This window comes from Nicotiana sylvestris, chromosome 10 (assembly GCF_000393655.2).
Source record: "Nicotiana sylvestris chromosome 10, ASM39365v2, whole genome shotgun sequence".
Lineage (NCBI taxonomy): Eukaryota > Viridiplantae > Streptophyta > Magnoliopsida > Solanales > Solanaceae > Nicotiana > Nicotiana sylvestris.
The window spans coordinates 54,908,916-54,928,308 of NC_091066.1; the positions used below are offsets into that span (position 1 = coordinate 54,908,916).

At 38.5% G+C, this 19,393-nt stretch overlaps 1 protein-coding gene across 1 annotated transcript; it reads right to left on the bottom strand.

Annotated features, from left to right (window-relative positions):
* Positions 1-6,357: 6,357 nt before the first annotated feature.
* Positions 6,358-6,981, bottom strand: LOC138879351 (uncharacterized). The gene has a single exon (XM_070158962.1). It carries the CDS (start codon positions 6,979-6,981, stop codon positions 6,358-6,360), a length of 624 nt encoding a protein of 207 aa, XP_070015063.1.
* Positions 6,982-19,393: the final 12,412 nt, after the last annotated feature.

The following is a 19,393-nucleotide window of genomic DNA, read 5'->3' on the forward strand; positions in this document are numbered from 1 at the left end:
GTGAGACCGCAGGTTCAGTAGAAGAAGAGCAGATGCGGCCAAGTGCCTTAAGTGAATTATCGTAGATGCGGCGTTATTTCCACAAAGCGGGACTGCAGGAGTGGATTAGCTGGGAAAAAATATATAAATTATTGCCTTCACAAATTTGAGCTATTTTCACCTCTTTTCAAACGGGAAGAAGCCTTGGAGAGCATTTTCAAGAGAGATTTTCAGAGGAATTCATTGGGGTAAGGGCTTTGGTCCCTAAACTCGTTATTCGGGTGATTTTTATCATTATAAACATGAAAATTAAAGGAAAATCAGTGGTAATTTGGGGGTTAAGGCTTGACTAATTAGAGACTTTTAAGTGATGATTTGAGGGACCATTTGAGGTCCGATTTGGGTACTTTTTGTATGAATGAACTCGTGAGACTGTGAGAATTCTGGAAATGTAAATTTTACCTGATTTCGAGATGTGGGCCCGAGGGCCATTTTGGTCATTTTATCTAATTTCACGTATTAGCTTAGAATTTCTTTGTAGAATCAGTTATTTGAAGTGTTATTTACATTATGAAATTTAATTGCATAGATTTGGTCCATTTAGAGTCGAGTACTCGTGGCTAGAGCATGCTTTCGGATTGATTTGAGCTGGTTCGAGGTAAGTGGCTTGCCTAACCTTTTGTGGGGGACTTTCCCCTTTGGATTTGTTATATTTGGTAATTGAAATGCCTCGTATGTGAGGTGACGAGTGCACACTTGAGCTAATTGTTGAAAATCTGGTTTTCTTTAAGTAATTTCAATGGTGTTCATTTTCCTGTTTTATATTACTTGCAGTTTAAGCCTGTTGTTAGCTTAGAAAAAGCATGTTTAATTGACTTATTTGCTTATTTTCTTAAACCGCCTTAATTGTATTATGTGAAACATGTTAGGTTAGAATTACTTGTTTACTTGGTACAAAATTGAGCTTACTTGAGTATTCTTTGTGTTGCCGTTGTCTGTTATCATTTTGGGACTACGGGACAGCATCCCGGGAGATCTCCTGCACGTATTTATGATTGAGCTAAGGTGCGGGATACCGAGAGATCCCTAGCACGTATATTGAGGATAACAAGAGATCCTCGGTATACCGAGAGATCCCTAGCACGTATGTTGAAGATACCAAGAGATTCTCGGGTTACCAAGAGATCCCTAGCATATATTGAGGATATCGAGAGATCCTTAGCATACCAAGAGATCCCTAGCATATATTGAGGGTACTAAGATATCCTCGGGATACTGAGAGATCCTCGGTTATTATCCTTGTGAAGAGTGGTATCTCCTTGTAATTATTTTTGCCTCTATTTCAGTTATTGAGTTTCTTATATTCATGTATAAAATTCTTATTGTAAGCTTTAAATTGTATTGTTTATCTTATTCTGTCATACCTTATATTTTTATTTTATCTCAGTAGGGCCCTGACCTTCCTCATCACTGCCCGACCGAGGTTAGGCTTGACACTTACTGAGTACCATTGTAGTGTACTCATGCCCTTTCTGCGCATGTTTTTCATGTGTAGATCCAGGTACTTTGACCCAGTCCCATCACCCTTGAGGCAAGGCGACTGCTCCAGAGACTTCGAGGTATATCTGTCGCGTCTGTAGACCGAGAAATCCCTTTCCATTCTATCTTGTAGTGATAGCCTTTCTATCTTTTCGGTTGATGTAGACATTTTGGAGTTAGAGCATTTTTATTATATTCGTAGCTTGTGATTCATGGGTTTCTGGGTTTTGGGAAAATGTATTAGTTTTTGAGAGTTAATATTGTGTATGTTGAGCGGCACTTTTAAACACTGTTTTATTACTCTATTTCTGCTTTAAATTGTTTTCTTTCAGAAATTGGTTTATCTTCTGCATTTTTGGCTTACCTAGTCGTATAGACTAGGTGCCATCAAGATGGTTCATGGAGGGCGAACCGGGTCGTGACAGAAAGTAGGAAATCCAGTGGCCTTGTCTTTCAGCCGGCCAAGAGCCAAAATAAAATAAGAGAATAAACGAACATAAAGTAAAAGCCTTTGTCTTTTAGTGGGAAATTTAGTGATTGAAGCCTGTCTAAGAGGGAATGGGGGAAGGGTTTATATAGTAGTGAAAATCAAAAAGTAAACAGAGTAATTTAACCAACAAACAAGGAAAATAAATATACAAATCGGTCTAAAATCAATTTAAGAGATTTGTAAACCCTAGTTTTTAGGAAAAATGAAAATCAATAGAATATAAACAAATAATCGGACTTACAACAGTATATGACAAATATAGACAAAATAATACTCAAAATAAGGGATTTGAACCAATTTTGGTTTGATTTTGGAAGGGATCTGCTTGACATGTTTAGGAAAGCACTTAGGTAACACTATAGGAGAACAACCAATACCAAAGAGGGGACGAATATGGCAAGAAATAACAATCAAATCCCATATTCAGTGGGATTAGGAGAAGATTTAGGAGGCGGCGGTTTTAGGGTTCTTCAAAGAGGGAGGGGAGGTTAAGTGAATATGCGAGTGGTGGGTTAGGCGGATAATAGGTTAGGATTTCTGGGAGGGTAATTAAAAGGGAGAGAATAAATAAGGGTCGGTCATCTTGAGAGATCAACGGTCAGGATTTAAAAATGAGTGGGGCGGGTCAATTATAATGGGTACCGACCAGGTTTGGGGTTAGGGGTTGTTTGGTTTGGGATGGGGTTATTGTGCTAGAGTATTGGGGGTTTTGGGCCATTTATTTGGTCCGAAATTGTTTAGAAATTGAGGCTAGTTTTTAAACACCCAATATTTATCAAAAAATAATAAATAAAAGTAATTAATAAATAAAAAAATATTATTTGTGCACTAAAATAATTCAAAATAATAACTGAACAATATATAAAATATAAAAAGTTATTTTGGCCAAGTAATGTAATTATACATGAATATGGGATATTATTGCAAAAAATGTGCAATTAGCCTAAAAATACAAATGTAATTTTGAAAAATAAAGTAAAATATTTAAAAACATAAATGTTTGTGTAAATAATAAGTTTTTATGATTAAATAATCATAAAAATAATTTGAAGAATAATTATTGGATATTAATATAAAAATTTAAAAAGAAATTAATTTAGGACATCTAAAAATCATGGAAAATTATGGATAATGTTTGTATAGGTTTATAAACTAAATGATGATGCAAATATACTATTTTGAAAGTATATATATACATTTTAAAAATATGAGGGAAAAATTGGTTATCAACAGCTGCCCCTCTTTATCCGGGAATGATTAAAGAGTTGTTGGGTAAAGAAATGATGACCGATTTTGACCAAATGGGGTGATTTGAAAAATGGAGGCCGAACTATGGTTTCTAAGTTGCCTACATATCCCTGGTATTACGGAAATCAGGTCGTTTGTAGTTTTGGATCCAGCGGTGAATTAAGTCGATGAAGTTGTTATAGGAATGGACAAACTCTTCTAGATAGGATGATATCAGATGAGTTTATATGAAATTGTGAATGGATGTATCTCAGAACAGTTATGAATGAGCATTTGAACGGTTATCAAGTGAAAGTGGGTAACGGAAGGTGGTTGGCTGTGTTTGAGGTAGTTTCAGGATGTGAGCATCAAACGAAAACCAGAGCGAAGATTGCTCCTGTTATAGGAACGATTACCTCTTGGGTTACCTACAAAACTTAAACGCAATGCATGCAAGTATATATGGGATTATTGCGATAATTTAAATATGATGCCAATTCCCTTTGGAGCATGAAGTTGTCTTTAGACGATGAGGATGATGTCCTTAGACCATGATGTCCTGGGCCATGAATCGTGTGATAAGGGATTCGCAGGCCATAAATTGGTGTTCTCGAGCAATGAGAATGGTGCATATGAACTATGACGCTTCTGAATAATGATGTGCAATATTGAGAAATCCTCAGGCCATGACATGGTGTCTTCAGGCCATGACGATGATGACTTCGCACTGTAACACCTCTGGATAAGATGGCGATGTTTCACTCCATGAGATACAAAGACATGTTTTTGGTCCATGTGAGAAGCAAAACAAGACAGAGCTTAGTCTTGCATAAGATTGGGGTAAAGCTTAGCCCCGGGAAAGCAAAAAATAGTGCTAGATTTCAAGTAGTATAGCATTCGGTATTATGCAAGGAAAGGCAGAGCTTAGCCTTATGTAGTTGAGGAGGCAGGGCTTAGCCTCATGCAAGAAAGGGAAACAATGCTTAGTCTCATGCAATTAGGAGAAAGTGCTTTGTCTCATGTAAAGAAAGGCAATGCTTAGCCTTATGCAGTTGAGGAGGCAGGACTTAGCCACATGCAAAATAAGAGACAATGCTTAGTCTCATGCAATTAGGAGATCGTGCTTAGTCTCATGCAAGGAAAGGCAATGCTTGGCCTTATGAAATTAGGGAGGAAATGCTTAGCCTCATGTAAAATAGGAGACAGGGCTTAGTCTCATGCAATTAGGAGATAGTGCATAGTCTCATGCAAGGAAAGACAATGCTTAACCTCATGCAATTAGGGAGGCAATGCTTAGCCTCATGCAAAGTAGGAGACACGGTTTAGTATCATGCAAGAAAAGGAGACATGGTTTAGTCTCATGCAATGGAAGGCAATGTTTAGCCTTATGCAAAGAAAAGACAATGAGTGATAGAAGAGTATTTCTTATCTGGAGACATGTTTGCGTTTGGAAACTTGTCGTTATGATTTTTGATTTGTGTGTGTATTTGCGGGTATTCCTTTTTCCTACATCCAAAGAAAAATCGTGAGTTTTGCAGGGAAGGTTAGTTCATGCCTTTGCTTGTTTGCTTTGCTTTGCTTGGCTTTTCTTTTGCACTGTATTAGAATCCTGTTCAAGTTATCCTAGTTAGCGTCTTGTTGTTTCATAAAAATAAAGTTTTTAAGAAAATATATGTGCATTTGATGATTGTAGTTATTTAAACATAATATTGTGACACTTTAGAGACATTTTGACTTCTTTGCATTAGAATTTTGAGGATCCTCCTCATAATTCTACCCCAGTTCAATAAGTGATTCTTTGACCGTTCTGCATATAATGAAATTGGCTGGACTTGGTACAGAATTTTGGGGGTCCTTCTCAAAATTCTGCCCTAGTTTCTGACCCCGGTGAAAATGAAGATTTTATTGAGTTGTGACTGAACCCATAGGGCTGCCTACATATCCCCTTTTAAATGGGAATCAGGTCAAGCGTAGTTCAGTTACATCAGATGAAGAAATGTAAACAATCTAAACATAGGATCTTTTGACTGCGTCTCAATTGATAGGATTTGGCCATAATTCTCTGTCCATTTCTGCAAGTATGAGTGCTCCTCTTGTTAGTTCTCTGTGAACCATACAGGGCCCTTGGCAATTGGGTAAAAAAATTCGTTTGGCTTCATATTAATGTGGGAAGATCCGCTTCAGCACCAGCTACCCCAGTGTGAACTGTCTAGGTCTGACCCTTTTGTTGAAAGCTCTGGACATTCTGTTCTGATAAAGTTGACCATGGCATACCACATTCATTCTTTACCCGTCAATGAGAGCTAATTCCTTGTAGCGACTTCTTATCCATTCTGCATCACTGAGTTCAACTTCTTGTATGATTCTTAAATAAGGAATTTCGACTTTGGCAAGAATTATAGCTTCAGTACTATAGACTAGCAAGTAGGGAGTTACCCCGATTGATGTACGGACTGTGGTACGATACCCCAATAAGGCAAACGGTAATTTCTCATGCCATTGCTTGTGGTTGTCTACTATCTTTCTCAATATTTTCTTGATATTCTTGTTTGCGGCCTCCACGGCTCCATTCATTTAAGGCATGTATGCTTTGGAATTCTTATGCTTGATCTTGAAGGTTTCACACATAGACTTCATTAATTCACTATTGAGTTTGGTAGCGTTGTCGATGATGATGGATCCTAGCACACCGAATCGGCAAACAATATGGTCCCTGACAAAATCTACGACGACTTTCTTGGTTACAGCCTTGTAAGATGCAGCCTCAACCCATTTTGTGAAGTAGTCTATGGCCACTAAAATGAACCTGTGTTGTTTTGAAGTGGCGGGCTTGATCGGACCGATAAAATCCATTCCCCAAGTGGAGAAATGCCAAGGTGCTCTTGTTGCATTGAGTTCATTTAGTGGTACCCATATCATATCAGCATGTATTTGGCACCGGTGACACTTTTGGACATACTTGATGTTTTCCGTTTCCATAGTCATCTAAAAATATCCTGCTCTCAATATCTTCTTGGCTAAAACGAAACCGTTCATGTGTGGTCCAGCGCACCTAATAATCCTAGGTGTGGAGTCCTTTTGTACAGAATTCCTCCACTTTGGAAGAAATGGTTGGATAATCTTCAGAGTGTGTGTTTCTGAGTATGATTTGCATGCTTTGGGTATTTTCCTTTTGCCAAGTATTCCTTGATATCATGGAACCACGGATTCCCATCCGTTTCTTCTTCAACATGAGCGTAATAAGCTGGCTGATTATGGATTGTTACTGGAATATGGTTGATGAAATTCTTGTCCGGGTGCTGTATCATGGAGGATAAAGTGGCCAATGCATCTGTGAACTCATTTTGGATTCTCGGAATATGTTTAAACTTTATCTTTGTGAACCTCTTCATCAACTCTAGCATATGATACAAATACGGTAGTATTTTGGTATTCTTTATAGCCCACTCTCCTAGAACCTGATGTACCAAAAGGTCTGAATCACTAATTACCAGCAATTCCTGGATATTCATGTCAATGGCCAAATTAAGCCCCAAGATGCAAGCCACGTATTCTGCCATATTATTGGTGCACAAAAATCTGAGTTTCGTGAATACTGGATAATGTTGACCTGTCTCTGACACCAAAATAGCTCTGTTACAAACTTCTTTAAAATTCGCAGCCCCATTGAAGAACATTCTCCAACCGTCATAAGTTTCGGTGATCTCTTCTCCTACAAAGGATATTTCTTCATCGGGAAAATACATTTTCAATGGTTCAGATTCTCCTCCTACATGATTTTCTGCCAGATGATCTGCTAACGCCTGTTCCTTGACCGCCTTCTAAGTTACATAGACGATGTCAAATTCACTCAACAGTATCTGCCATTTTTCCAGCTTTCCTATAGGTATGGGTTTCTGGAAAACGTATTTCAGAGGGTCCATCCTTGATATGAAATATGTTGTGTAGGCACGGAAGTAGTGCCTCAATTTCTGAGCTATCCACGTCAGGGCACATCATGTGCGTTCTAGCAAAGAATACCGTGTTTCATAGGGTGTGAACTTCTTACTCAAATATTACATGGCCTGCTCTTTTTTTCCCATCTCATCGTGATGTCCCAAGACACAACCCAAAACCCCATCTAGTGTGGACAGATAGAGTAGTAGAGGTCTCTCAGGTTCTGGCGGGACATGGACTGTTGGTGTGGACAAATATTCCTTAATTTTGTCAAAAGCTTTCTGGCATTCTTCAGTCCAGCTTGTTGCGGTATCCTTCTTTAATATTTTAAAAATTGGCTTGCAGATCATGGTCGATTGTGCTATGAAACGGCTAATATAATTGAGATGCCCTAAGAAGCTCATCACGTCTTTCTTGTTCTTTGGAGGTGGCAAATCCCGGGTAGCCTTGACCTTTGATGGGTCTAACTCAATTCCTCGTTGACTGACGATAAAACCTAGCAATTTTCTAGCAGGGACTCCAAAGGCACATTTTGCGGGATTCGGTTTCAAATTATACCTTCGAAGTCGATCAAAGAATTTCCTCAAGTCTGTTATGTGATCTGTACCATTCTTGGATTTGATGATGATGTCATCCACGTACACTTCTATCTCTTTATGTATCATGTCGTGGGAAATGGTTGTTATGGCTCTCATATAAGTAGCCCCAGCATTCTTATCGGCATCTTCTTCATCCATCCAGATATGATGATATCCTGCGAAGCAATCCATAGAGGATTGAAGTTCATGCTTGGCACAATTGTCGATCAGTATGTGTATATTGGGCAACGGTAATTCATATTTGGAACTTGCTTTTCTTATATCCCGATAGTCGACACATACTCTGACCTTCCCATCCTTCTTCGGAACTGGCACAATGTTAGCCAATTAGGTAGGATATTCAACCACTCTGAGAACCTTAGCTTTGATATACTTGCTGACTTTCTCTTTTCTTTTCAGACTCATATCTGGCTTAAACTTTCTAAGTTATTGCTTTATAAGTGGACACATTGGATTGGTAGGTAGTTTATGAGCCACCATAGACGTGCTCAAACCAGTCATATCATCATAAAACCACGCAAATATATCTTCATGCTCTTTTAGGAAACAGGTGTACTCTTCTTTCTCTGATGGTGACAGGTGAATGCTTATGCAAGTTTATTAACAGTTTTGGAATCTCCCAAATTGACTATCTCGGTCTCGTCCAAATTGGACTTAGGCTTGTTCTCAAAACTTTCCACTTCTCTGAGAATTTCTTCAGGTATTATATCTTCTTCTTTTATTTCCTCTGAATCACTATCCTTATGTTGCGTTGTCTCATTACATGTCACGGTTGTTGGTTCATTAGGATAAGTAATAATAATGTTGTAGAGAAATGTAAAGGTTAATAATGAATACTAAAATAGCAATGCATTAAATAAATCTTGAAAACATGAAAACAAGTACGACTCGATGATTCGAGCAATTATTTCAAAACAAAATAGGTTTAAAATAAAATGCTGAAAATGTCTTAAATGCTTAAAATTGCTTTAAAAATAGATTGTGCTAATTGCCAGGCTACCTAGGAACTCAACGGGCCCGGGACGGTGCAACGGTCCAGTTTTTTAGAACAACTCTTTTTCCCACAGTCTGAATTGTAAGGTTTTCCTCCTGCTCCTCCTCAACTATTGCACTGCAATCCATGTCTTCATCATCCAGAAATAGGTTTGCTAGGACAGCTAAAGCTTCATCTTATACAGATCCCCACATTACGTCAGTTTGTTTAAATGTCAGGTGCAAAAGCGGTATTGGCTGCTCAAGAGGGTAATAAGGACTACGCCATGGTAGCGATCAATCGTTATACTCCTGTCAGGTGTACTAATATCCAAGTCCAAAGGTCATACTGTGACGCTTTAGTCGTATTAGTTTAGTTATACCCTGGATATTCTTACCGAGACCTTTGCCAGGTTCATACCCTATCCATGCCAATATTCCTTCTATCTTGCTGCTCCACCATTTATCTTTCTCAATTTCGTTGACACGCTCGATGCGATGATATGTTTCTCCACCCAACTTCCTTCTATTCTCGACAACCATAACAGTTTGATTTGTGTAAATGGGATTGCTTCCGTCCCCATGGATGATTACTTCCTGATGATTCCATTCAAACTCTACGACCTAGTGTTGAGTGGTGGCTACGGCCCTAGCAGCATGTATCCAAGGTCACCCCAACAATATATTGTATGTGGCAGATATGTCCAATATCTGAAATTCAACATTAAACCAAATCGGGCCCATCTGCAAATAGAGGTTGGTCTCCTTAATTGTGGCCCTTTGGGACCCATCGAATGCTTTCATGTTCATAGTTCCAGCTCGTATCACATGCAAACTTTTACCCAACCTCTTCAAAGTGGTTATCAGACATATGTTCAGATGAATGTTTCCTAAAATTAAACCGTAATATGTAGTGCCATGTTGTGATTGAGTCCTTTCGGTCGTAGCTCGTCTTCGTGAAAAGTGATCTTGTGGCTTTCCAATACTTGTCCTACCATGTTGGCCATTTATCCACTAGTGATGTTATTGGGTACATAGGCTTCGTTCAACACTTTCATCAATGCATTCCTATGCACTTCGGAGTTCTGCAGTAGTGATAGAATGGATATCTGAGCAGGGGTTTTGTTCAGATGATCAACCATAGAATATTCTCTTGCTTGCACCTTTCTCCAAAGATCATCCGGGCCAGTTTCAATGATAGCCGGATTGGAAGTGGCTTCTTTACTTGTTCCTCCCAAATGCTCAAGCATGTAAACCCTACCAGTTCTGGTCATGACTTGTGCTGCACTTGCTTCTTCCATTTTCTCCTTTCCTTTTCTTCACGCCTCTACAACATAGTCTCATGGTATAGCATTGGACTTAAAGGACGGGGTAGGTGCTACCATCACGGTGAAAGGTGTGGTCACTTCCACCTTGAACGGAGTTGGCGTGGCTGAGGGCGTTGTTACTTCAACCTCAAACAAAGTCGATGTGGATACTTCAACCTCAATCGGTGATTGAATTTGCACCATAATAGTTGTGAAAGTGACTGGAGGTATTTTAGGTTGATCCCCTTCACGACTGTGCCCAATTGACCCTTCCGGATCCCATTCTTCGTCGGTTTCTATCACATTTACCCCTTCACCCCTATGATCCGGGAGAGGATTGTTGAGGACATTAGGTGTAGCCTCTTTTGCTTGTATAACCTTGCTGTCAATCAATGTCTGGATCTTATCCTTCAAAGTGCGACATTCTTCAATAGTATGACCATTCATGCCCGAGTGGTAGGCACATGTCTTGTTTGGATTGACCCACTGAGAGGAATTTTCCATGGAAACAGTGGGAATAGGAGTGATATAACCGGTATCCTTCAGTCTCTCATACAATTGGTCGATGGGTTCAGCAATCAGAGTGTATTATTTGGGCGACCTGCAGTCGAAATTTGGTCTAGGTTTTTGGTAGTGTTGGTGGGTTGGTGGTGCGTGATAGTATGTTGGCTGGGTGTTATAAGTATGGTAAGTGGCTGCGGGTTGTGGGTATCTCGGAGGTGAAGGCTGATATGTTGGTGGGGGTGTTTGGTACATGAGAGGAGACTTTGGACCTTGGGCCACCATTACTTCCCCTACTTCCTTATTTTTAGATATAATGCCCGACTGCAAGGCTTTGTTTGTATCCTGGACTGCCTCAAAATTTATCACCATTCCGCTCTTAATCCCCTCTTCTATTCTTTCTTCTAACTTGATGATGTCAGAAAATTTATGGTTTTCAATAACCATCAGTCTCTCATAATACTGCGGATCCTGAGCTCGGATAAAGAATTTATTCATCTGTTCTTCTTCCAGTATTGGCCTTACTTTCGCAGTTATTGATCTACACCGAGTAGCATACCGTCGGAAAGTTTCTGTCGACTTCGTTTTAAGATTCTAGATATAGAATACGTCTAGCTTTTTTTTGTGTTGAACCTGAACCAATCCATAAAATTTGATGCCATACTAACCCAATTAACCCATTTCTTTGGGTTTTGACTGATGAACCAGGATAGGAGGTCTCCAATGAGGCCCCTCATGAATAACTTCATGTGGATTCTTTCATCTTTACCAACCTTAATGAGCTTATCAGAATATGTCCTCAAATGTACCTTCGGATCACCTATCCCGTCGAACATTTCAAACTTAAGAGGTTTTTAACCTTATGGAATTTCTTCGTCCCACTGAATACATAAATCCTCATAGTTCAAACCTTCGATGCCTTTACCGCCTTTAACACCTTTACCACCTTCAATGCCTTGGACTCTACTAGTAAGTTTCTTGAGTTCCTCTGCCATGTTCTTGATGAGCAGGTCCTTCTTGGCAGACTCCATTATGTGCAGGGTCTCTTGTGGAGTGTGGGGAAAGGTTTTCATGTACATGGGTTTGCTTTGACGGACTCCAGGAAGTTGGGCATAGTGGTGGTCATTGTTTGAGTTTTAGGGATCAGGGGTAGGTTGTGGTGCATTTTGAGGAGCGTGGTAGGTAGTGGTGTGTGGATACTGGGTTTTATGGTGATGATGTTGTGGAGGGGTCGGTACTGGCGAAGGATTAGTATTTTGAGAAGGTGAGGCAGGATTTTGTTGGTTTTGTGTGTTCTGGGGAGGTGTTGGGTTTTGGGCGTTTTGTTGGTTGATGTGGGGGACATTCAGGGTAAGGGAAAGGTTTGTCAAGTTCCGGACCTGCTCAAGTTCCCCTTGTAACTCCAGTATTTTTTGTTCCAACCATAAGATCAAGTCATTCTATGCTGGAGTACTTCGACCATCCGAAGTCTCGACATTCTCTGCATGCGTAGCGTTGTCTTTCCTGATACCACTCATATCGTCCATTTTAGATTTTCCCTTTTTTTTAGGATTGCTTGGAGGAGGAGGAGGTGGAGGACTTATAGATTTGGTATGATATGCTGATGATGCTAGAATACACAAAAAAAACCTTAGGGGATTAGAATAAACAAATAAAAAAAGAAAATAAAAAGGTAAACAAGTTAGTAAGAAGTATTAAAGGGATATTTGCAGTATTTAAACACATATTTTGGAATTATAAATTCACGTCCTAATTTGTAGACCCCATTATGCCCAAGGTAGGCCTAAGCGACATATAGATTTGGATAAATCGATGCCAATAACTGCGTCATTTCATTAATATGGTAAATAGACAAAATCTCTACTAAAAAGACAATAATTATAAAAGGTCACTAATGGCATTTGCCTTATTACAATCAGAGTCTAAAACGAGCCTAGAAATCAAGTAAAATATCATTCCTAATCTATTTAGTCCCAGAGAGACCTTCTCTATGCTTGGCCTTCTTTGCTCCATCAATCAGATTCCCTAGGTCGCGCATGTCCAGTAGCAGATATGCCCTTGCTAGATGCCCTCCTTGGTTGCCCTCTGCATTCTGATAGTCCGAGATCCTTTTCCTCATCTTTCCCTCGAGCTCCATCAACCCCTACTCCAAATATTCCAACCTCTCTATTGATTTAGTAGCGATTCCTTTCCACTCGTTGATTGTTTCCATGTCCACTTTATGCTGCTCCAAATGCCTGACTTTATACTCAAAAACCCTTTTGCGTAACATCCTGTACTTGACTTGTGCTTCATCAGCGTCGTCTATGACACTATTCCTCAAATTAATCCCTGGCTTGACATCTCCCACTATATCATCTACCAACCATGACGGGTAGAAGTACATATGGCCGGCGTGTACAAATTTGTTTGGGATAAAAGTCATTCCCTTTGGATGGTGATAGGCTATGTGGTCATTCCATGTTCGTCGCGGAAGGTCTTGACGGTATTCACTTCTTTAAAGGTGTTATAACAACCATACTTGCAACAACAAATGGCAACCTTCGAAGTGCCTATACCCCTTTTTGCAACGGTCTAAGGCCCGGTACATCTCAGCCAAAATCATAGGGACAATAGTGTAGGTTTGCCCCTCAATTCCCTCCATTAAAGTCCTAGCGACCATAGCTAGACAGGTGTGGATCTTTTATCCCTTCATTGGAAATATCACCATCCCAGAAAACAGACAATGAATACAAAAATCGGCGGTGTGTCCAACCAAGAGAAGTAATGGCAAGCTCGTCATGGTAAAGGAGATATGACTTGCTGTACCCATAACACTCATAAAGGAACTCAAATGGTATATAATACTTCTTCAGATAGACTAGCCCATCATTTTTCTTGAAACCCATCATTTTTTGTAAACCTCAAGAAGTGCAGTTTTTCGGTGCGAACAGACCAGTGCTATCCTATGGGAGTCCAGTGAAGCCTCCTATTTCTTCTAAAAGGGGAGTTATTTCTATGTCGCCAAAATAAAAGACGACTCTCTTCTCATTGCAAAACATGGTGGCGGCCTTAATTAACACTTTGTTTGGATGAATGTCTAATAAAAAGGGTAAATTCCTGAGGACTCTTTGCAAAACATGTTTTGCTCTCTTCTCATTGCAAAACATGGTGGCGGCCTTAATTAACACTTTGTTTGGATGAATGTCTAATAAAGAGGGTAAATTCCTGAGGACTCTTTTCACACGGTTTTTGTCTCTTCGCGAGAGATTTTTCCACCAATCTAGCAGCAAAGGTGGGATCTTTTGAACCATGCCGAACCTGGGGACTTTGTCCCTCATTTATGCAAAATAAATAAAGTTAGTCATTTCCCCCTCAAGATTTAGCTATTTACACATTAATGATCAACATATTGGCAAGTTTTCTCCAAATAATGCACAGATTGTGATTGTGTCCATTGGGATTATGAAAATTTCTACGGACTTTGGACAAGGCTTGCCTTAGCGGGTTATCACACGAACAACGTTCTAACCCATACTAGGTTTGGACATAATGCATGGACAGTTAATATTAGAGTGGGGGTTTCTAAAAGTGTCTAGACCAGTACCCTCAAGCGGACAACTTGAGAGGGAATGACATAGAACCATTGACTGCACCAATGATCGACTAGTTTTACCGCAAATAAGCCTTTTCAAATTTAAAGGGTGATTTAGTAAGAGCGCGGACACTCATCAAGTGTTGTTATTGTATTTGTTAGGCACGAGTGGAATATGATGTGGAGCATGCAGTTATGCAAAGATAAAACAACACGTTGATATTTTGCATAATGAAAACGGTAAATGCAGTATTAAATGAAATGTAAAGACATAAATAGAAAGGAAAACAAGAAGAAGTTAGTTCGCAATGTAGAAGTTGTAATAAAGCAAGCGAGGGAGTAAGGGTGGGGAGAGACATGATGTAGTAATTTAAAAATAACTTAGAGAAAGCAAGCATGACTAGACATAAAGGGAAAACGCATGTTATAGCCAAATTGAGCAGAGATTGTATATTAATGCAAATTTAAATGAAAGGGAGGATGGGAAAAAGGTTGTGTATGCGACAATAAAAGGGAAATAGGAGCGGGATATTCATGTAACAGCAAAAATAAAAAAAGACACATTAATTAGAGAAGACTAATTCATACAAAATCAAATTCTCTATGGTAAGAGCCTAAAAATATCACCAGCAGAGTCGCCATGCAATCGCGACCCTTTTTCTCGCGAAATCGAGCTTCGACATGTGACAACTCTTTTAAGGAGGTTTTAAAAGAGAGAGTCACCACCTAACAATTTTTAAGGTGCGTTAGGGCACATATTTGCAAATAACTATGGTTTAACTAGTCTACATCACCAAAAATTGGGTAAGTGCCCAAATTACCTCAAAGAGAGGGTGTTAGGAACTCTTCGAGGTCCACAACTATGGGTCCCAACGGAACTTGAATTATATGAATTTGCCAGATAAAGAAAGATAGAGAGAAGACAAATAGTTTGGGCAGTTTTATTATCAAAAGACTTGGAATAAATACAAACACTTGATTTAGAGACAAGATGGGAGGGGTGTCATATGTTTTTTAGCCTAAATGATCACCCCCTGCAACATAAATAATAATTCGTAACTTCCTCAAGATGGGGTGTTACTCGTATTATTTAGTGGGAACAGACTATTATCTCATACTAACCGATTATTATCGTTAAGTTTGTTACCTAGAGAGCACTAATTGATTCTAAGTCGTGCCTTATGCATGCACTACCCGGCCCATGCCTATGGCTCAAGAGACCTTAGACCTACTATTTGGATTGTTCTAGACTTTACTCAGCTTGCTCAAAATTGATAAATCTAAGCGACATTCAAAACATGTAGGACTACACATAAGGGTAGTAAATGGCTCAAATTAGCCTCCACATGTAAACAACAAACGCACGCTAAATTGTTAGTAATGAGGCAATAGACAATTTTAGAATAGAGTCTTTAGATCTTATAGTCATGGATTCTATGTGATTCTAAATTTTTAAAACGTACAGGCGGTGTTGCTGTCTTAGAACAACGAATTTGCAGATTTTGAGCATTACAAACCCTATAGGCTTGCTTTTTAATTTGTTAGAGAAATAAGGCGGTAAAATAGTTTGATAGATCAAAGTACCGTCGTTTTACCAACATACTTTCTAGGCGAGCAATATAGTCCTATATGCAGGAAATTAAAACTGGTTATTTCTTTCATTCTTATAAGCATGCTTTCTAAGTGAGCAATAACAATAATAGTAGCTAATTCGATTATATTCCTATAGGCATGATATCTATGTGAATATTGTAAAGAGCGGGTATTTATGACTCAATGTAATCCTGTAGGCATGATATCTAACATGAATCAATTTGAACGAATAATTAATGTGTTGTATTATAGCAAGAAGATAATAACGTGAGAGTGGAACAAGTGCACATGTGAGATTATTTATGTCCTATAGGCATGTTATCTAACAAAACACATCACAGAAGAGCATGTTGAACATATTAAACACTCAGATCCTATAGGCAGGATTCTACCCTTTCATGCAAATATTAGAATAGACCCATTTTTCAATTTTTTCTAATACCCCAATTGTTATTACAGAATTATTACAGGCCCGATAATGAATAAAATTATAGAATGTACAAATAACTGTAGTGGGCCTAAGATAGGCCCAAAGTGTTCCTAGCCCAACCAGGTCTTCCATTTCGTCTCCACATAGATTTCAACATAGCCCAGAAACCACAAGAGAACTTGGATTATACCCAACAACCATAGTGATCAAAAGATCCGGGAAACAGTCATTTACACAAGCCAATTGACATATTCAGTAGGCATAGAGAGGGACAAAATTGAGCAATCAAGAAAGGTGGCCAAAGAACCTTAGGCCCTAGTGTTTCAGAGTTCACAAGGGTTTCAGAGTGGACTCCGAGCAGTGCTCACACTAAGGAGGTTAATAGGGAAGCTTTAGAGGGGCCTTGGCTTTCAGCCGGCCATGAATTAGAGACTCAGAACATAGAAGCAACCAATGAAAATAGTATTAAAGTAATAAGGTTTGAAAAAATGCATTTGCAAACATTACAAAGTGATCACATAATGAACATGCCAGCACAAAGGGTGCATGAATACAAGAAAACAAGTTAATGCTGCAAATTTTCACTTAACATATTGAGGCTGGGTTACATATTAATAAGAAGCAGAGAGCCTGAAGCTTATGGTGTTACAAAGTTAATGGGCAAGGAACATTAGGCTAGTAATACAACCAATTATTGCTAATGCAACAAGTTCAAAACCTAAAGGATCAAATTATGATAAACACATGGATTAAATAGTACAACATATACCAGCAAGGCAGATAGAATCACATATTATATGGGAAGACAAGTCAGGAAAGATCAGTCTAAGATAATTAGCTGTCAGGGGGTACAGAATTGCCAGGGTAAGAACACACTAGGTGACTAACATAGTCATAGGAGCAAATTACAACTAGAGTGAAGGTAGTAACATATTAGGGCGTACAAATTACATAAATTAATTACTATAGAAATTCATAATAAGAGGGGAAGCTAGATTAGGCTATACAACCAATGCAAACACTCAAATTGTCAACCCATTAAGCTAAACATGCTTCAAACTATCCAAATTGCTTAAGTTAGATACAAAGACATTTTTTAGGACTAACAGTTTAGGCGTGAGACAATGCTATAACAGTTCATGCTAGAGGCAGAATCACACATGAAGAGACTCAAGGAATTATATCAAGTCATACAATTTCAAAAGCACAGATGTGCTAATTAAAATATAATGGAATAAACATTGCCAAGGTTTAGAACTAACCAGTTACTGCTCAACAAACGAAAAAAGAACAGCAATATGATCTGGAATCCCAGATGCGTCAAGTTCCCAAGGATTTCAAAGAACCCATGGCAGTGCTCACATCCAAAGAAAGACAGAAAGTAGGAAATCCAGTAGCCTTGGCTTTTAGCCGGCAAGAGCCAAAATAGAACAAGAGAATATACGAACACAAAGTAAAAGCCTTAGTCTTTTAGTGGGAAATTTTGCGATTGAAGTCTGTCTTACAGGGAATGGGGGAATGGTTTATATAGTAGCGAAAATCAAACAGTAAACAGAGTAATTTAAGCAACAAACAAGGAAAATAAATATACAAATTTGTCTGAAAATCAATTTAACAGATCTGTAAACCTTAGTCTTTAGGGAAAGTGAAAATCAACAGAATATAAATAAATAATCAAACTCACAGTAGTATAGGACGAATATAGACAGAATAATACTCAAAATCAAGGATTTGAACCAATTTTGGTTCAATTTCGGAAGGGATCTGCTTGCTATGTTTAGCTAAGCACTTAGGTAACACTATAGGAGAATAACCAATACCAAAAAGGGGTCGAATATGGCAAGAAATAACAATCAAATCACATATTCAGTGCGATTAGGAGAATATTTAGGGGGCGGCGATTTTAGGGTTCTTCAAAGAGGGAGGGGAGGTTGAGAGAATGTGAGGGTGGCGGGTTAGGGGGATAATAGCTTAGGTTTTCTGGGAGGGTAATTAAAAGGGAGAGAATAAACAAGTGTCGTTGATCTTGAGAGATCAACAGCCAGAATTTAAAACTGAGTAGGGCAGGTCAAGTATAACGGGTATCGACCGGGTTTTGGGTAAGTGGTTGTTTGGTTTGGGCTGGGGTTATTGGGCTAGAGTATTGGGGGTTTAGGGCCATTTATTTTGTCCGAAATTGTTTAGAAATTGGGGCTAATTTTTAAATACCCAATATTTATCAGAAAATAATTTATAAAAGTAACTAATAAATAACGAAAATATTATTTGTGACTAAAATGATTGAAAATAATAACTTAATATTATAAAAAATAGAAAAAGTTATTTTGGCACAAATAATATAATTATACACGAATATAGGCAATTAATGCAAAAAAATGTGCAATTAGCTTAAAAATGTTGATGTAATTATGAAAAATGAAGTAAAATATTTAAAAACATAAATGTTGGTATAAATAATAAGTTTAGATGATTAAATCATCATAAAACTAATTTGAAGAATAATTATTGGATATTTATATAAAAAGAAATTAATTTAGGGCTTCTAAAGATCATAGAAACTTATAGAGAATGCTTGTATAGGTTTATAAACTAAATGATGATGCTTATACTATTTTGAAAGTATATATATACATTTTAAAAATATGAGGAAAAAATTGGGTATCAACCGTCATCAAATAGTTTTTTTATAGGTCTTGAAATACAGAAATTAAAGCTAGTACTCAATATAACCAATCGAGTCGTCACATTCTCTACCTAAAAAAAAGGTTCGTCCACAAACGAACATAAAAGTGTACCTAGACTGGTTAAAAGTTAGGGGTATCTACTACGTATATCAGACTGGGACTCCCACGTAGCATCCTTAATCGGCTGACTTCTCCAATGCACTTTCACAGAAAGAATACTCTTAGACCTCAACTTTTGAACCAACCGGTGTAGAATATCAATCGTCTCTTTCTCATAGGTCAAATTTTTATCAAGTTGCACAGTGCTGAATTCCAAAACATGTGATCTATCCTCATGGTACTTCCGAAGCATGTAGACATGAAATACCAAATGTAACCCTACTAGGTTAGGAGGCAATGTAATCCTATAAGCAACCACCCGAACTCTCTCCAAGATCTCAAACGGGCCAATAAACCTCGGGCTCAACTTGGCAATTTTTCCAAACCGCATCACGCCTTTCATAGACGACACTCTGAGAAGAACATTCTCACCCGCCATATAGGCCACATTTCGAACCTTCTA